Raw genomic sequence first — 12,986 nt, 5'->3', positions numbered from 1 at the left:
CAAAAAAAAAAAAACGCCCAAGCGTGTGAAGCCGCGTGCCGAGGCCACGCCCCCTCCCGCAGAGCCCCGCCCCCACCGCGCGCAGCAAATGACCGCGTCAGCCGGCGCGGCCCCCGCCCACCGCGCTCAGGTGTGAAATAGCCCCGCCCCCTCCCCGGCCCCGCCCCCACTCCCCTGGCCCCGCCCCACTCACAGCGCCCCCGAGCAGCCGGTGCACACGAGGCTGCCCACGCTGATGTCCACGTAGGTGACGCCGCGCTGGCCGCACTCGAAGCAGAGCCTGTTGGCAGGAACCGCGCTCACCAGCTCCCGCACCCGCCGGCACCAAACCTCGGCCTCCGCGTCGCGGCCCGCGCTGCCCCTGCGGGCCCCGGGGCCTCCGCCGGGACCTCCGCCGGGCCCCGCGCCCGGCCCGGTGCCGCCGCCGCCCGCCGCCATCTTCCCGCTCTCGCGGGCTCCGCCCTAGCCGCAGCGCCGCCGCTGATTGGCCGCGCGCGGCGTCCCGCCCCCCTGGCGCCCCGCCTCCCTCTGTGTCCCCTCAGCGCCGCCCCTCCCCCGGCCCAGAGGGGGTTCGCCGCCGCTGGGCGGGAAAGGCCCCGTTTTGGGCAGCTTTCACGGAAAAACGGCATTTTCCCACCAGCAAAAGCAGCATTTTCCACCACCAAAAACAGCATTTTCCCGCCACCGGCAGGTCCCCGCCTCCTCCCGCTGCGAGTGCCCCGCACCCCTGGCTCTTCCCGCCCTTTTCGACCCCTCAGTGCCGTCCCCCTCACGAAAATAGGGAAAAATTCCCTTTTTTAATCATTTCTACCAAAGTCTCTGTTATTGCTCCTCTCCAGCACAACACGAGTCTGGGGAGTCTCAAAGCCCTCACTCGTGGTCTTCCCCCCATTATTAACCCCTTTGAAGAGGGTTTTATACCCAAAACCGAGGTGAAGGCTCCCTAATTTGGTTCATTTTCCTAGAAATCCCCTATTATTCGCTTCAATTTGGGTGCTTTTCACCCAAAAATCCCTATTACTCCCCTCCATTTCGAGTCCTTTCCCCCAAAACTTCCCTATTATTCCCACTCCTCCATCCCCGTTTGGGTCATTTTCCACAAAATCACGATTACCCACACGCTCCTTTCCTCCCTCCTTTGAGTTGGTTCCCTACAAACTCACTACTACTCCCTTTCCTTTTGGGTCATTTCCCCACAAATTCACTAGTGTGACCTCTTTCCCCAGCCCATTTGGAGTCATTTCCTCCAAAATCCCCCCTCTGACGGCTGTGGGGGGGGGTCCCAGTCCCATTTTTGGGCGCTCACCCCCCAAACCCGACACACGTTTCCAGCTGCATCTCTCTTTAATAGTGCACAGAACCACGTTACAAAACCCCCCCCGTCCCCACGACCCCCCCCCCCCCCAAACTGGGGCCCCCCCGGACCCCGCGGGGACGAAGGCAATTCTGGCAACGGGGGGGGGGGGTGGGGGTGGCGGGGGGGTCAGAGGTGGGGGGGGGAGATGAGCACAGAGGGCCTGGGGGGGGTCCCAGGAAAAGGGCTGGGGGGGCCCTTTGCCCCCCCCCCCCCATGGTCCCCCACCCAAAATCCCAGAGGAGATCCCCCCTCCCCTCTCACACACACCCCCACCCCTCACTGGGGGCGCCCCCCCCCTCCCTCCAGCACCACACCCACCCTCCCCCCCCCCCACAGGCCGCACTGCGGACCCCCAGAGCCGAACCCCCTCCCCGGCCCCCGCCTGATGCACCCCCATAAATACCCCCCCATAAATACATTGCAAAGCAGTTACAGCACCCTCCCCTTTCGGGGGGCTGGGCCCCCCCCCCGGCAGGGGTGAACTCCCCCTTCTCAGGGACCCCCTCGGCTCGCAGTGGGCGAGCTGCTCCCCGTTATTGAGGCTCGACACCCCCTTAGTGGGGGCCCCCCGCACTGGGGGGGAGGGGGGGGTTTAATCTCCCATAATGAGGGGCTGGAACTCGCCCCACTTTTTGGGGTGCTTTTTTTTCTTTCCCCCCCCCCGGTTTTTGGGGGTCCTTCCCCATTACTGCGGGAGGGGTGGTCTCCATCACCCCCCCTCCCCTTTGTGTCCGGGGTGCGCCCCCCCGTTATTTACGAGGGGGGGCTCAGCACACCATAAATACCCCCCCCCCCGATTCTCCCCAACCCGGCCCAGCCGTGTCGCCCCCCCCCCCCCCCCCCCCCACTTCAGGAGCCCCCCCCCCATGATTTCGGGGACCCCCACCCCCTCCAAGTTTCGGGGACAGGATTTGGGGTGCTCCAGGCACCCCGGGGGGGAGGGGTCAGATCGCGGTGTCCCAGAGCACGGCGTGCGGCCGGCGGGCCGGGGGGGTCCCGGGGGGCGGTGGGGGGCGGGGGGCGGCCCTCGGGAGCGGCCCCCCCTTTCCAGGCGGGGGGGGCGGGCAGGGGGGGCAGGCTGTCCTGCTTGCACAGCCCCCCCCCCCCGCCCCCCCCGCGCCTTGATCTCGGTGCAGACGCAGCGCTTTCGGTCGATCACCTCCTGCAGCTGCCCGTCCCGCGGCCGGGGGGCGGCGGGGAAGCCCCCCCCGGGGACCCCTCCGGACAGGGGGCGCGACGACGTGGGGCCGCGTGTGAACGGGGGGGCCCCGGCCTGGCGCACCCCCGAGGTGGAGGCGGAGCGGCCCAGGCGGGGACCCCCGGGAAGCTCTGCGGGAGAGGGGGCGTCAGGGGGACACGGTGCCACCCCCCTGGGCAGGACAGGGGTGGTCGCATTGTCCCCCTGTGTCCCGTGTCGCTCCGCAGGACCCCCACGCCTTATGTCACCTCCTCCTGCTGTGTCCCCCCGGTGTCCTTATGTCACACCCTCCCCCCGTATCCCCCCGGCGTCCTTATGCCACCTCCTCCTGCCGTGTCCCCCTCCGGTGTCTCCCCGAGCCCCCCGGTGTCCCTATGTCACCTCCTGCCCCCCGGTGCCCACTCGGACCCCCCAGCCCCGCACGTACCCGAAGGTCTCCCGCAGGCAGGGAAGGTCTGGCAGGGCAGGGGGGGGCCCGGGCCGCCCCCGGGGGCCCCTCGGCCCGGACCGGTATCCCCGAGGGGGGCGGAGCCGCCCCCCGCCCCGCCCCGCTCCTCCCGGGGGGGCTCCGGCGCCTCTGCCAAAAGGAGGGGGGGTGTGTCAGTCCCGCCCACAGGGCGTGACCCCGCCTCAAGCCCCGCCCATCCCCTGTCACTCACTCTCGGTCTCCTTCCCGCGGCGGGCGGAGGCTCCGCCCCCCCGGCGAAGGGGCGGCTCCTCCTCGCGGGCAAGGGGCGGTGCCTCCCGAGGCCACGGCCCCGCGCAGGCTCTCATAAGCGGGCGGGCGCTTCCCGGGGGGCGGGGCTTCGGAGGAAGGGAGGAGGGGCAACGGCCCGAGCCCCGCCCCCCCGCGCTCGCGCCCCGCCCCTCCCGGCGCGTGATGCGGGGGGAGGGGCGTGGAGTGGCTGCGCGAGCGCGCGGGGGGCGGGCCCTCGCGGCGCGAGGGGAGGGGCAGGCGCGAGGCGCCCTCGGGGGGCGGGGCCAGCGGGGGTGGGCGTGGCGGCAGCAGGTTGGGGAAGGGCGGCGGGATGGGGGCGGGGCCGGAGAACGGGGCGTGGCCGATGAAGGGGGCACGGCCGGCATGAGGGGCGTGTCCGGGGAAAGGGGCGTGTCCCATGTAGGGGGCGTGGCCAGAGTGCAGCACGGGGCCCGCTGAAAGGGGCGTGAGCGGCGTTCGGGGCGTGTCCGTGGAAAGGGGCGTGTCCCGGGAAGGGGGCGCGTCCCGGCCCCTCCCCCGCTGGCAGGGGGCAGCTCATCTCCTCGTAAATGGCCTCCGGCTCCTCGGCGGGAGCGGGGGGCGCTCCCCCCAGCCGGGGCTCGCCCCCTGGGGCCCCCCGGGCGTCCCCCCACCATCTCGATGTACACGGGCTCCTCCGCCTCGCCCTGCTCGGCCAGGGGCGGCGGGGGCGCCCCGGAGGACAGCCGAGTCTGGGGGCTTGCGGGAGGGCTTCAGGGGGGGTGTCTGTCGCACGCAGCCCCCCCGGGGGGTGCCTGGGGAAGGGAAGGGCGTCAGGGGCTGCTACACCCTGCATGTCCCTTCAGACTCCTTGTGTACCCTCCCTGCCACCCAAACCTCCCCGGGACGCTTTCCTGCTCCCCCGAGCCCCCTCCGCTGCCCCCAGCCCTGCCACCCCGTTCCCACCCTGCCGCTTCCACTCACCACCTCTCTTGGCGGGCGGCGCCTCCAGGCCCCGGCCCTCGGGGGCCCCGGTGCGGGGCCCCTGGGGGCGCAGGGGCACCCCCGGGTCGGGGAGCCCCACGGCGTGGCAGGACAGGGAGCGGGGGGGCCATGCCAGGGGCGCAGGGCCGGGGGCCGCGCTCCTGCGGCGCCGGCAGGGTCAGGAACCCCACTCGCAGCGGGCGCCGCAGGGACCCCCCCTCCCGCCCCTTGGGGACCCTGGGGAGAGGACACAGTGGGGTCAGGGCGACCCCAAAAGTTCTGGGGACACCCCGACCCCCCCAGGGGTTCTCAGGGAATTGGAGCCCCGCATTTTGGGGGGGTTCTGAGGTGCAGAAGGTGAGCCATGGGTCTCGGGGTGAATGCCAGGAGTGTAGGGGAGCACTAGTGGGTCTGGGAGGGGGCAAGGGGCACTTGGGGCTCTTTGGGGAATTCCGAGGGGCTGGGAGACCATCCAGTGTGGTCCTTGGGGTTCCCAGTGTCCCCTCAGAGTGGTCCAGGGTGGTCCTGGGGGTTCCCAGTGTTCCCTCAGAGTGGTCCAGGGTGGTCTTGGGGGTTCCCTGGGTCCCCTCAGAGTGGCCCAGGGGCTCCCGGTGTCCCCTGAGGGCAGTCCCAGAGGTGTGGTGTCGCCTCGGGGCAGTCTTGGAGGGGTTTCTGCGTCCCTCCGCGGTGGTTCCGGAGGATCCCCATGTCCCCCCCAGGGTGTCCCCGGTGTCCCCTCACCCCTTGCGCGGCTCCTCCTCGCGGGGGCGCCACTCGGGGCGGCCCTTGCGCTGCAGCAGGCTCATGGCGGCCGCGGGGGGGGCGCTCCTCGCCCAGGCGCAGCAGGGCGGCGGCGGCGGCGGCGAGCTCCGACCGCGGGGGGGCGCTCATGGCTGAGGGCGGGGCCTTCAGACCCCGCCCCCCCCGGACCGGGGACCCCCCAGGCCCCCGAATTCTGGTCCCGCGACCCACCCGGACCCCGCGTCCTGAGACCCCCCCCGCCCGTTCCGGGCCTCCACATGCCCGTGGCTACCGCGACCCCAAACGCCCGCGCCCCCGCTTGGGCGTCAGGTCCCGACGCCGCCCTCCTGCAAACCCCCCAGACGCCTCGGTCCCCGCAGGAGCCCCCTCCCCACCGGGAGCCAGGGTCCCTCTGCCCTTCCCTCCACCTCAAGGGGTCCCGGGGTCCCCCCACCGCCTGCCTGCCGGCTCCGCGACCCCACCCGACCCCTCCGCGGTGATGCCGGGGTGCCCCCGGACCCAGCGAACGCCTGTGGACACCCGGCCCCCTCCGCTCACACCGACGATGAGGATCCCCCCCAGCCCGTCGGGAACCCCCAGCAACCCCAGAAGACCCCTCCCCAAATTACCCTCAATCCAGGGGGTCCCCCCTTCGCCCCCCACCCCGCCCGACACCGGGGGTTGCTCTGTATCCCCCCAGGGCTCTCGGCCTCCTCCCGCCCTCCCCGCCCCTCGTTACCTGCCGCTCTCTCGGGGGTCCCAGGGTTGGGGGGGGGGGGGGGGAATCCTGCGCCGCACCCCCCCCCCCCCACCGCCGCCAGCACGGCCGGGCCCGGGCCGGGGTCTCACGGGGGGCGTTGGCCCATGGCGGGGGGGGGGGGGTCTAGCGGCCTACGGGGGAGGGGCAGCGGGTGGTCACCGGGCGCGGGAGGGGCGCCGGGCCCACCCCCATCCCTCCCCTCCTCCCTCACCGGCCGCTCCCGCCTCCCGCTCGCGCCGCTCCATTGGCGCTGACGCAGCGTCCGGGACCGCCGCGGCCGCGCCGGCGCCCCCTGGCGGCGCGGAGGACCCCCAAGGGGTGCCGCGCGGTCACGTGGCTGTAGGCGTGCGCAGAAGGGCGTGGCTACTCCCGAGGGAGGCGTGGTCTGGGGCGGGGCTCGCCCGTGCGCGGCCGGCAACGCCTTAAAGAGCAACATCACTTCCGGTTCCCACTTCCGGTCCTGCCGCTGCCGCTGCCGCTGCCGCCGCCGGTAACGGCTCCGGGCCGGCCCCGCCATGTTCCTCCTCCTCCTCCCGCCGCCGCCGCCCCCATGAGCCGCAAGAAAAGCGGCTTCGCCATCACCAGCGTCCGCGGCGGCAGTGGGACCGCGCCTGGCGATGCCTCCGCTCCGCCACCGGTTCTTCGTCTTCCTCCTCCGGCAGCCCCAGCGGCTCCCGGTTCCGCCTCGTTCGCCTGCTGTCGCCGGGGGAGGTGCTGCGGCGGGGCCGGTGGCTGTGCCGCGATTTCTACGAGCGGGACGCGTCGCCGCGGGGGGGCGGCGGCGGGAGGGTCCCGGTGTCGCTGGACGCCCCCCGCGCCGGCCCCGCCCCCCACCAGCCCCGGTCCCTCGGGGCCTTCGCGGAGCTCGTGCAGCAGGTGAGGGGGGCGGGGTCTCCTGGGGCGGGGCCTGAAGGGACCACGCCCTCCACGACCCCCCCAACCCCGCTTTGTTTACAGGCTCTGCCCCCCAAACCCCCCTCGCCACGCCCAGGGGGCGGGGCCGAGCTCAGCGCTCGCCTGGGATTCGCTGGCGAGGAGAGCGAAGAGGAGGGGGTAAGGCGTGACGCACTTCCGGTCTGGGGCGGGACGGGGCTGAGTGGGGGGCGAGTTCCCCTCCCCCACCCCCCCAAAAAGAAGGGGGGGGGGGAAGGATAGGGGGGGCCTCTGCCCCTCCCGCACCCACCCGACGTGTCCGTGTGTCCGTCTGACCCCGGCCTTTTCCGCAGCGCCGGGAGCGGCGTCACTGCCATCGACAACAAGATCGAGAGGGCCATGGTGAGAGCGGAGGGAATGGCGGGGGAGCTCGGGGGTCCCGGGAGGGAGGCACCGGGGGGCTCGGGGTCCCGGCTGTGGGCCCGGGGCGGCCCTGAGCGCTGTCCCCGCAGGACCTGGTGAAGTCGCACCTGCTGCTGGCGGTGCGGGAGGAGGTGGAGGCGCTGCGGGAACAGATCCGCGAGCTGAGCGAGCGGCGCGCGGCGCTGGAGAGGGAGAACCGGCTGCTCCGGGCTCTCGCCACCCCGCAGCAGCTGGCCCGCCTGCCGGCTCTGCCGCCCCCGGGGCCGCCCTGAGCCCGAGGGGGCTCCCAGGAGGTTCCCGGGGCGCGGGCCGGGGCTCCGCGCTCGCTGCTGCTTTGTTGGGAGGAAGCCAGGGAGCGCCGCTGGGCTCTCCCGGACTTCCTGCGCGATTCGGGGCGTTTTTTAATAAACCCGCGATTTTTTACAGCACGGGAGAGGGGCCGTGTTAATTTTGGGGGGAAAGTCGCGTGAACCGGGGGTGAACGGAGGGGGCGGTGGCTCCGGCCGAGGCGGGGCTCGAACCCTCGACCTGGGGGGGGCGGGACGGCCGAGGTAAGGGCGGCGCCATGTTGGGGAGGGCAGCGGCATGGGCGTGGCCACCGGCGGAAACGGGGCGTGGCTTCCGCCGCCATGAGGCCGCGCGCGCTCCCTCCGCCGCCGCCGCCGCCGCCGCCGCGCGGGGGGATCCTGAGGCGTGGGGGGAGCGGGGGGGGGCACCCGGCAGGTGGGGGATTGGGTGGAACGGGACAGCCCTGGGACAGGCGGGAGGGAGCGGGGAGGGGCCGGGACACCCCAAAACCACCGGTACCGGAACGCGGGGGGTCCCGGCCGGTGAGACGGGACGCGGGACATGACGCGGGACATCCCAATTCTTCCCCCCCCCCCGCCCCCCAGGTGCGTTTCGCGCCCAACCCCGCGATCCAGGAGGAAGAGGAGGATGAAGACGGAGGGGGGGACCCCATCCCGCCCTGGCGACCCCCATCCCGCACAGCAGCCGCGGGGGTCCCGGCGGGGCCTCCCCTGCGCCGTTCGACGCGCCCCGGGCGGCGGCCGCGCTCCTGGGCAGCTCGTTCGCCGCCCGTTCCGCACTGGGCGGGGCGGCGGCCGCCGGTCAGTGCGGGCCGCGGGGAGGGGGCGGCCCGCGGCCCCCGCCCCCCGTCCCGGTTTGACTGAAATCCCCCCGGTTTCAGCCATGAACGTGCCGCAAGCCCAGCGCCTCTTCCGCGGCCTCGTCAGCCTAGCCGTGCCCCCCCCGCCGGGGCCGCGCAGGGGCGTCCCGGCCCCGCCCGCGCCCCCTCCGCAGGTGAGACCCCTCCCCAGATTCCACCCTTGGCCCCCCCCTCCCGGTGCTGGCGGGACCCCTACCTTTCCCGTGCTGCCCCCCAGGTGCCCGGGCCGCAGCTGAGGGTGCTGGCGGGGGGTGCGGCCCGAGGCGTGGGGTGGCCCTGGCTGCCCCCCCCCGAGCCCCCCGAGACCCCCCGGGCCCTCCCGCGCCCCCCCGGAGCCGCCTTCACCATGTACCGCAAGCTGCAGCAGTGGGGGGGTTGCTGAGGAAGATCAACCCCACCCCAAATCCCCTTTTTTCCACCTAAATAAAATAAAGGTGTTGGTTCGGGTGTGCCGTGTGCCCCTTGTTCCCACCCCCCAAAGAACGATCCCCCCCCGCTGACCAATCACCTCCTTTATTCCGGGGCCCCCCTCGCACAGAGCAAACCACGGCAAACGCCCGGGGGGGGGGGGGAGGGAACACCCCAAAAACTGGGGGGAGGAGGGGCAAACAGAGCCCTCTCCCCGTTTGGCATCTGGTGGGGGGTGGGGAGCAACCCCCCCCTCCCCCACCCCGGGAGCATCAGCGCCCCCCCAGCCCGGGGGGATTTTTGGGGGAGCTCAGGGGGCGTCACCTCGTCCCTTGTGGAAGAGATAAATCGGCCGCTGGAAGCCTGTGGGGGGGAAAGGATTGGGTGAGGGGGGGACCCCAAATTCACACCCTTCCCCTGCCCACTGTCCCCCCAAATCTGGGGAGGAAAGGATTGGGGGAGGGAGGGACCCCAAATTCACACCCCTCCCCTGCCGCTCTGGAACCCCCCAGCCCTAATGTCCCCCCAAATCTGGGGGGGGTGGAAGGATTGGGTGAAGGGGAGACCCCAAATTCTCACTCCTCCCCTGCCACCCCAGAACCCCCCTGCCCCAAAATCCCCCCAGATCTGAGGCTGCTGACCCCGATTCGGGGGATCCCCCCCAGGAAGTGGGAGTGCCCCTACCTTTGGCGCTGTGCTGGGGGGTCCCCAGCAGCTCGCAGCGCTCGAAGCCCACCTCGGGCGAGGTCAGGTACGCTGGGAACTGCTCGGGCCGCAGCCGGATCCGCTGGTAGTTCCGGTACGTCGTCTCCTGGGGGGGCAGGACGGCTCAGCCGAGCCCCCCCACGGGACCCCAACCCTCCCCACCCCCCTGCGAGGTCCCTGGATGAGCCCCCGAAACCTGCCTGAGACACGCCTGAACCCCCCCGGCCCCGCTGAGCCCAAGGGGGCAGCTTTTAACCCCCTAAAAAGCCATTTCTGGCCCCAAACTCCTCTAACCCCACCCACAATGCCCCAAAACCCACTGAGACCTCCCCCAAAACCCCCTCCAACATCACTAGCCTACCAAACCCCATCGAGAGCCCCCCAGAATCCCCCCAGGCCCCTTCATGCCCCCACCCGACCCTTCCATAACCCCCCCAAAGCCCCCCACATTTACACTACAACTCCAATCCTAGACCCCCACGACCAGGACCCAAACCCCCAAACCCCTTTGCAGCCCCAAGTGCACCCCCCTAAGTCCCTCAGAGACCCCCAACTCCTCTGGAGCCCCCCTGGAGCCCCCCAAACCCCTCTGTGACCACCCTGGAGCCCCCCCCCCCAGCCCCCAGCCTCACCGTCAGCCCCTTGCGCTTGCGGTAGGACTCCCAGGGCTGCGGCTCGAGCAGCAGGAGCCCGCCAGGCCGCAGGTGCCGGAACGCCCTCCGGAAGAGCCGCTTGAGCCCCTCGTCGCCCCAGTTGAGCTGCACCCACTTAGTGAGTGACAGCAGCAGCACCACGTCGAACTCGGGGCGCTGCGCCCCCACCGCCTCCTCCCGCTCCGGGACGTAGTTCCCCTGCGGGGGGGCAGGCTCAGCGTGGGGCTGGGGGCGCGGGGGGCACGGTCTGAGCCCCACGTGGGGGGTTTGGGGGGGAATGAAGGGGTGGGGGTCAGGGGGTAAGCCCCACTAATCGGTTTTGGGGATGTCTCAGGGGGTGGGGGGCACACACTGAGCCCCACTGAAGGGTTCCAGGGGGAAATGAGGGGGTGGAGGGCAGGGGCTGAGCTGCACAGACGAGTTTTGGGGGGAATAAGGGAGTGGGGAGACCCCCCCCGAAGATGTTTTAGTGGTGGGGGGCACACACTGAGCCCCACTGAACGGTTTTGGGGTACCCATGGAGGGATTTCAGTCCCACACAGGGATTTGAGGGGTGGGAGGCACACGCTGACCCCCGCTCAGTTGTCTGGGGCCCAGAGCTGCCCCACACAGACCCCAAGAATGGAATGGGGGGGGTCCCACAGCACTCCGACCTCCTGGCGACCCCTTCAGACCCACTAAGAGCCCCCTGGAACTGACCCGAGACCCCCCCCAAAATCCCCCTGCGCCGCTTGGCACCCCACAAACCCATCTCCTGTTATCTCTGCAGCCCCCCAAACTTCCCCAGGATCCTCTTAAAACTCTCCTCGACCCATCCAGTTCCTTTAAACCCACCGAGATCCCCCAAAACCCAGCAAAAACTCTCGCCAGCCCTCCAGACCTACCTGTCACCCCCTCAGGCCCACCGAGACTCCCCCAAAACATCCCTCACGTCCCTTCCAGACCCTCTAAGACCTTCCACAGCCCACCCCAAACCCCCACACACGCTTGTCACCCCCTTAAACCCACCGAGACCCCCCCTAAAACTCCACTCCAGCCTTCTCTGCCCTTCCAAACCCCCTGTAGCCCCCGTCCCATCCTGTCACCCCCTCAAACCCACCGAGACCCCCCCCAAAACCCACGCAACACCTTCCTAGGACTCTGCCCGAACCCCTTTTAGACCCACCGACGCCTTCCCGCTGGAATCCCCCCCGCGGCGCTCACCGTGACGAACACGACGTTGTGCGGGAAGTCGGCGGCGCCGGGCCCGTCGGGCGGGAGCTGCGGGGCGGCGATGGGGCCCCGGCTGGCCAGGAGCGCGGCGGGGAAGCCCTTCCTGGCCCCGCCCGCGGCCTCGCCGTCCGCCCCCAGCCCCTCGGACAGGTAGTGGCGGATGTTCTGCCGCGCCGAGCGGATCAGCCGCCCGTCAATGTCCAGCCCCACCATCCTGGCGGGCGCCCAGCGCTTGGCGATGCTCAGCGTGAGGTGCCCCACGTTGCACCCCACGTCCAGCACCTCCTTGCCCGCGAACCACTCGGGCCGCAGCGCCCGCAGCCGCGCGTCCTCCACGTCGGGGTTGCGGTACCCGTAGTATTTGCAGTAATTCCCGTACTGGAACTTGCGCACCTGGTGCCGCGGCCGCTGCGCCGCCTTCCCGGGGGGCTTCGGCTTCTCGGCGGCGGGGGCCGGCGGCGGCGGGCGAGGCCCCTCGGATTTGCTGCAAGTCCGTCGGCGCTTGCGGTGCCGGCCGGCGGCGGGCAGGGCGGCGGGGCACGGCGGGGCGGTGGAGGCGGCGGAGGGTTCGGCGGGGCGGGCGGGCTCCTCGGCGGGCCCGCCGGCGGCGGCGGCGGCGGCAGCGTTAGCCCGCTGCTGGCCGCGGTGTCGGTGGCGGCGCCGGGCGCTCTTGGCCGGCGAGGCCAGGCGCAGCCCCTCGCCCGGCGCGTTCAGGCTCAGCGGGTCCGTGATGTCCCGCGGCACCAGGATCTCCACCGGGTCGCGGCCGCGCTGCGGCAGCGGCGAGGACTGCGGGGTGCGCGCGTTCAGCGCGCGGCTCACCTCCTCGTCGAGCAGACTGTTGAGGTTGAGCGGGTCGAAGATGTTCCCGCCGAGCAGGAACTCGGACGGCAGCACCGGGCCGCACTCCGAGGCCGCGCGGCGCCGCCGCTTCCACGCCGGCTGCTTCGCCCCGCAGCTGCTGCGCCGCTTCCCGCCGCCGCCGCCCGCGGCGCGGAGGCCATTGCGGGGCCGCGGGGGCTCGGGCGGGTCCGGCGGTCCCGGGGGAGGCGCGGTGGCGGCGGGAGGAGGCGGCGGCGGCGGCGGCACCAGGAAGGCCTCAGGCGCCGCCGCCATGGCGGCCCGGCCCGCGCCTGCGCGCTGCGCCGCGCCGCCCCCGCGCATGCGCCGCCGGAGGGGGGAGCGGGTGGACCGGCGCGCGTGAGGCCTCCGCGCCCGCCGCCTCCCGCCCGCGATGGCAGCGCCGCGGCGGCCCGGCGGAGCTTATATAGGCGAGGGGCGGGGCCGAGCGCAGGCACGCCCACGTAGAGGGGAGGGGCGAGCGAGCTCTGCCAATAGGAGCGGCTGTGGGGCGCACGGCGGCCAATAACGAGAGTGGGCGCGCGGGGAGAGAGATGGAGGGGGGGGGGTCTCAAGAGCTTGGGGTGGTCTCGGCGAGTGCCTGCGTAGAGAGCGCGGGAGAGCGGCGGCCGGGGGGAGGGGACGAGGGAGCGGGGGGAACCCCCTGAAGGCCTGGGGGAGGGGAGAGTGGCGGGCACGGACAGGGTGGGCGGCCGGGAAGACGGTCAGGCGGAGTAAGGCCGCCGTGCGCGGGGGCCTCGCCGCGCGCGCGGAGGCTGCCGGCACTTGGAGTCCGCGCGCGGGGGCCGCGCGTGCGCAGCGCGAGAGCCTTCTCCCCACGCGCGCGCACACACCCCCCTACCCCCCCCCCCCGTCCTGTTCCAGCGCTGGTCTCTCCTCAGTCCTTCGGCCAAGTACTCACGTCACCGTTCCGCTCGTGACGTCACCGAACCGGCGCTTTCCCCCCCCGACCCCGCCCTCACCCGCC

At 72.3% G+C, this 12,986-nt stretch overlaps 3 protein-coding genes across 3 annotated transcripts; 1 reads left to right on the top strand and 2 right to left on the bottom strand.

Annotated features, from left to right (window-relative positions):
- Nucleotides 1–2,286: 2,286 nt before the first annotated feature.
- On the bottom strand, nucleotides 2,287–5,021 carry LOC137466282 (neuronal tyrosine-phosphorylated phosphoinositide-3-kinase adapter 1-like). Its single transcript, XM_068178080.1, is given in 8 exon segments — nucleotides 2,287–2,403; nucleotides 2,405–2,470; nucleotides 2,472–2,686; nucleotides 2,983–3,132; nucleotides 3,215–3,990; nucleotides 4,203–4,339; nucleotides 4,341–4,452; nucleotides 4,957–5,021. Coding segments are annotated over 8 exon segments (1,623 nt in total). The 3' UTR covers nucleotides 2,287–2,301.
- Nucleotides 5,022–5,455: 434 nt separating this feature from the next.
- On the top strand, nucleotides 5,456–7,433 carry LOC137466281 (TSC22 domain family protein 4-like). The gene is made up of 5 exons (XM_068178079.1): nucleotides 5,456–5,541; nucleotides 6,145–6,592; nucleotides 6,674–6,768; nucleotides 6,943–6,991; nucleotides 7,102–7,433. Exons 1-5 carry the CDS (start codon nucleotides 5,456–5,458, stop codon nucleotides 7,282–7,284), a joined length of 861 nt encoding a protein of 286 aa, XP_068034180.1. The 3' UTR covers nucleotides 7,285–7,433.
- A 1,460-nt stretch (nucleotides 7,434–8,893) lies between these two features.
- On the bottom strand, nucleotides 8,894–12,392 carry MEPCE (methylphosphate capping enzyme). The gene is made up of 4 exons (XM_068178086.1): nucleotides 11,150–12,392; nucleotides 9,926–10,144; nucleotides 9,273–9,399; nucleotides 8,894–8,951 (listed from the first exon to the last, which is right to left on the bottom strand). Exons 1-4 carry the CDS (start codon nucleotides 12,320–12,322, stop codon nucleotides 8,899–8,901), a joined length of 1,572 nt encoding a protein of 523 aa, XP_068034187.1. The 5' UTR covers nucleotides 12,323–12,392; the 3' UTR covers nucleotides 8,894–8,898.
- Between the last annotated feature and the right edge of the window lie 594 nt (nucleotides 12,393–12,986).

This window comes from Anomalospiza imberbis, unplaced genomic scaffold (genome assembly GCF_031753505.1).
Source record: "Anomalospiza imberbis isolate Cuckoo-Finch-1a 21T00152 unplaced genomic scaffold, ASM3175350v1 scaffold_172, whole genome shotgun sequence".
NCBI classification, from domain to species: domain Eukaryota; kingdom Metazoa; phylum Chordata; class Aves; order Passeriformes; family Viduidae; genus Anomalospiza; species Anomalospiza imberbis.
The sequence above is the reverse complement of the archived record's forward strand: the minus strand, read 5'-3'. Positions and strand labels throughout refer to the sequence as shown.

Excerpts from the sequence above, each read along its gene's own strand:
- LOC137466281 (XM_068178079.1), top strand. The coding sequence starts at position 5,456 with ATGCCGGGGTGCCCCCGGACCCAGCGAACGCCTGTGGACACCCGGCCC. Across the intron at positions 6,593-6,673 it reads TCGCGGAGCTCGTGCAGCAG|GCTCTGCCCCCCAAACCCCC; the intron begins GTGAGGGGGGCG and ends CTTTGTTTACAG. Across the intron at positions 6,769-6,942 it reads GAGGAGAGCGAAGAGGAGGG|CGCCGGGAGCGGCGTCACTG; the intron begins GGTAAGGCGTGA and ends CCTTTTCCGCAG.
- MEPCE (XM_068178086.1), bottom strand. The coding sequence starts at position 12,322 with ATGCGCGGGGGCGGCGCGGCGCAGCGCGCAGGCGCGGGCCGGGCCGCC. Across the intron at positions 10,145-11,149 it reads ACAACGTCGTGTTCGTCACG|GGGAACTACGTCCCGGAGCG; the intron begins GTGAGCGCCGCG and ends GCCCCCCCGCAG. Across the intron at positions 8,952-9,272 it reads CCCCCAGCACAGCGCCAAAG|GCTTCCAGCGGCCGATTTAT; the intron begins GTAGGGGCACTC and ends TCCCCCCCACAG.